The sequence below is a fragment of the Penaeus monodon genome, chromosome 20 (genome assembly GCF_015228065.2).
Source record: "Penaeus monodon isolate SGIC_2016 chromosome 20, NSTDA_Pmon_1, whole genome shotgun sequence".
Classification (NCBI taxonomy): Eukaryota; Metazoa; Arthropoda; class Malacostraca; order Decapoda; family Penaeidae; genus Penaeus; species Penaeus monodon.
The window spans coordinates 20,931,759-20,932,000 of NC_051405.1; the positions used below are offsets into that span (position 1 = coordinate 20,931,759).

The 242-nt window shown below is 44.2% G+C and overlaps 1 protein-coding gene across 1 annotated transcript in view; it reads right to left on the bottom strand.

Annotated features, from left to right (window-relative positions):
- The window catches only part of LOC119585700 (equilibrative nucleoside transporter 1-like), a gene marked incomplete at its 5' end in the record, with an annotated part of 13,328 nt that overhangs the window by 7,686 nt on the left and 5,400 nt on the right, over positions 1 to 242 (bottom strand). The window contains 1 exon segment of the mRNA XM_037934374.1: positions 24 to 118. Coding sequence (XP_037790302.1) covers positions 24 to 118 — 95 coding nt within the window.

Sequence of the window (242 nt, forward strand, 5' to 3'; positions counted from 1 at the left end):
CAGCCGCCAGCATGAAAACCTACATGAATCCGTATCGATGAATGTGAACAAAGTGATGAGTACCATCGTTGCCAACGAGAGGACGAGGGAACCCAGCTGCCGGACCATCTCCTTGACCCTGAAAAGATTTGGTAACAGTGATAACGGCCGTATATTCCTTTACATGAACAGTATTTGGCAAATGCACTTATGCGCACAGACATATTGACTAATATATACGAGAACAAGCACAAATGTACAGT